Source organism: Mustela nigripes, unplaced genomic scaffold (assembly GCF_022355385.1).
Source record: "Mustela nigripes isolate SB6536 unplaced genomic scaffold, MUSNIG.SB6536 HiC_scaffold_3306, whole genome shotgun sequence".
Taxonomy (NCBI): domain Eukaryota; kingdom Metazoa; phylum Chordata; class Mammalia; order Carnivora; family Mustelidae; genus Mustela; species Mustela nigripes.
The window spans coordinates 1-2771 of record NW_026742712.1 but is presented as its reverse complement, the minus strand read 5'-3'; the positions used below and the strand labels follow the sequence as shown (position 1 = coordinate 2771).

Genomic DNA, 2771 nt, shown 5'->3' with positions numbered 1-2771 from the left:
AAATGTAAAAAGATGGGATGAAAGTAAAAATATAAAAAGGAGAGCTACCATGGAGCAAAGAAGAAAACTGGAATAGGTCACAAGTTAATTTATTAATTTATTCAACAACTCTTCATTGAGTGTCTACCATAAATCAGGTCCAGTTTTTATACTTAGGATACATTTATAAACAATGTAGGAAAAAGTCCTTGCCTCTATGAAACTTCCATTCTAGTGGATAGAAACCGACAAAAACAATGACTAACACATATAAGAAAATAACAGAGGATGTTAGTAACTGCACTGAATCGGGACTGAGGCATACAGGAGGACTGAACACATGTACCTAATTTTGCTCCCTCCTGAGACAGAAAAACTACAGGGTTTTTGTTTGTTTCTTTTCTTTTCTTTTCTTTTTTTAATGAAAAACTGCAAGGTTAAGAAGAAGGGGAACATTAGAGTGATAACAATTTGAAGGCTGGAAAGTGATGGATTAGAGGTCATTTCTAAGGCAGATCTCATAGAGCCAAATCCTGAGCCAGAAATGGGAAGAGTACTGTGCTACAAACAGATCTCAAGCACTGAGCAGCCACTGCACCAGGTCCCTCTAGGTCCTGGGGTAAAGGGGTACTGCTAAAGCCAGGAGGATTAGGCAAAAAATGTAAAAGAAACAGAGTCCCCACAGCCCCTCACTCAACCCATGACATTGGCCAAGTGTCCTTAACCATCCCAACAAAAAGTTTATTCTCTGGAAAGGATAAAACAAAGGAGCGTAAGAAAGATTTCAAATAATAGGACATCACTTCTGTAATGAAATGGCTTTTTTTCAAGCCCACAGCTGCTATACCTTGAAACTCTCATGGCAAGAGCTATAACCAGATTCATTTATGACTCTCCCAGTGCCTTATAAAGGCCTGGTATATGATAGGAACTCAGAATCTCTATGGAGGAACACAGACAAGAAGAAAATTTCTAGGTCACTTGGCTCTTTCCAAGCCCAACATCCTGAATTTGGAAATTCTGGGGATACTGAGCTATAAGGATTTGTCCTGTGCAGTGAGTTTCACATTCTCCTAGACTTGCCATGGACTCTTCTCATTGACTGGGGATTTATGTTAATCCTGGCAGAATCACAATGACCCTTCCTCTCTAATGCTTTCCAATAGCTCTACAGGATGGGTATAAAGGGAGGGAGAGGGAAGAAAATATTTCTGGAAGGACTTCAGAATAATTGGATCTTAGGGACATAATCCCAGATGTATAAAGTTTCTAAAATTTGTCACTTCACTTTCAAAACTTTAAATCACTTTAGGGACTGGAATAGTCCCAACAGCAGGGTGGAATTTAACTGGCTTCATATAGGCAATGCATGTCCTTTGTGGATTTTAACCAAACACAGAGCAAAGACCAGAAAATTTAGGTTTCATCCATTTTAGGGGCTAACTCCTCTGGCTGCTAGTTTCAGATCAGATTGGCTGGACCTCAGACAAGTTGTTTTATTCATTACCCTATCTATAGAAAAGGTAAGAGAGAACTTGTAAAAGAATATGTAAGCTCTGTGAGCCCAGCCCAGCCCAGTTCCTGGCTTCATTCCTTATGATTATGTGGCATGGGGTGAACAGGAAAGAAAGAGAGAAGTATATTTCAGTGACAGAACAGAAAGTCCAGGAATGAGAAATTCACAAGATCATTTAGTCCCTGGATAGAATATCTCTAAATACAATCCATTCCAAAATGGAAACAGAGCCCAGAGAGGAAAAGGGACTTGATAATCCCCATACATTGAATGATTGGTGAAAGTTCTTTTGGTAAGTGCTCCAAGGAGTTTGGAAGGTGAGTGAAGGAATGAATGAATGCATATCCCAATGAATGAATATCCGAATGCCCTTGACTCCTGCCAATATCCGAATGGATATTCATTCATTGGACAGTGAGAGAGAACTATAAAAAAGGAGGGAAGTCATATCCAAAGTTACATAGAGAAGGGAATGATCAGGAATTGAGATTAAGATCAGTTACTTCTACCAGTCTTATGCCTCAAAAGAAAAAAAATTCATACAAATGGAGTATAACAATTCCTACAACAATGATTAAAATGAATCAGCCACACATGGTATAAGCTGAGGTAAATGTGTGATGTTAATTTTAAATGTGATTAGGAAGATTAAATCTAATTTTGTGAAATGTCAAACACCTCTATAGGTGGCCAATATCACAAAGAAGATTTTGACCAATTTCTCTGCATTTAATTAGGACAATGTAAAGAGCCCCCAGCATTGCCAGGGACATTCTCCAGCTGCTTAGCAAGGAAAATATCCTCAATGGCTTTCTGGCCATTTTACCTATCAGAGAATCCTGAAGTTGCTCTCTGAGTTCCGGCAGATTACAGGGAAGATATACATGGACAGGTCCAATTCAACATCTCCTGTGGTGGGATTCATCCTCCTGGGGCTTTCAGCCCACCCTAAGCTGGAGAAAATGTTCTTTGTGCTCATCCTCCTGATGTACCTGGTCATCCTGCTGGGCAATGGGATCCTCATCCTGGTGACTGCCCTTGACTCCCGCCTGCACACGCCCATGTACTTCTTCCTGGGGAACCTCTCCTTTCTGGACATCTGCTACACAACCTCCTCAGTCCCCCTCATTCTCGACAGCTTCCTGACCCCCAGGAAAACCGTCTCCTTCTCAGCCTGTGTCATGCAGATGTTTCTCTCCTTTGCCATGGGAGCCACAGAGTGTGTGCTTCTGGGCATGATGGCATTTGATCGCTATGTGGCCATCTGTAACCCCCT

The 2771-nt window shown here is 41.0% G+C and overlaps 1 protein-coding gene across 1 annotated transcript; it reads left to right on the top strand.

Annotated features, from left to right (window-relative positions):
• Positions 1-2379: 2379 nt before the first annotated feature.
• Positions 2380-2761, top strand: LOC132009024 (putative olfactory receptor 13C6; the record flags this gene model as incomplete). Its single annotated transcript, XM_059387451.1, has 1 exon — positions 2380-2761. A coding segment is annotated over exon 1 (382 nt), but the record flags the coding sequence as incomplete, so codon positions are not given.
• Between the last annotated feature and the right edge of the window lie 10 nt (positions 2762-2771).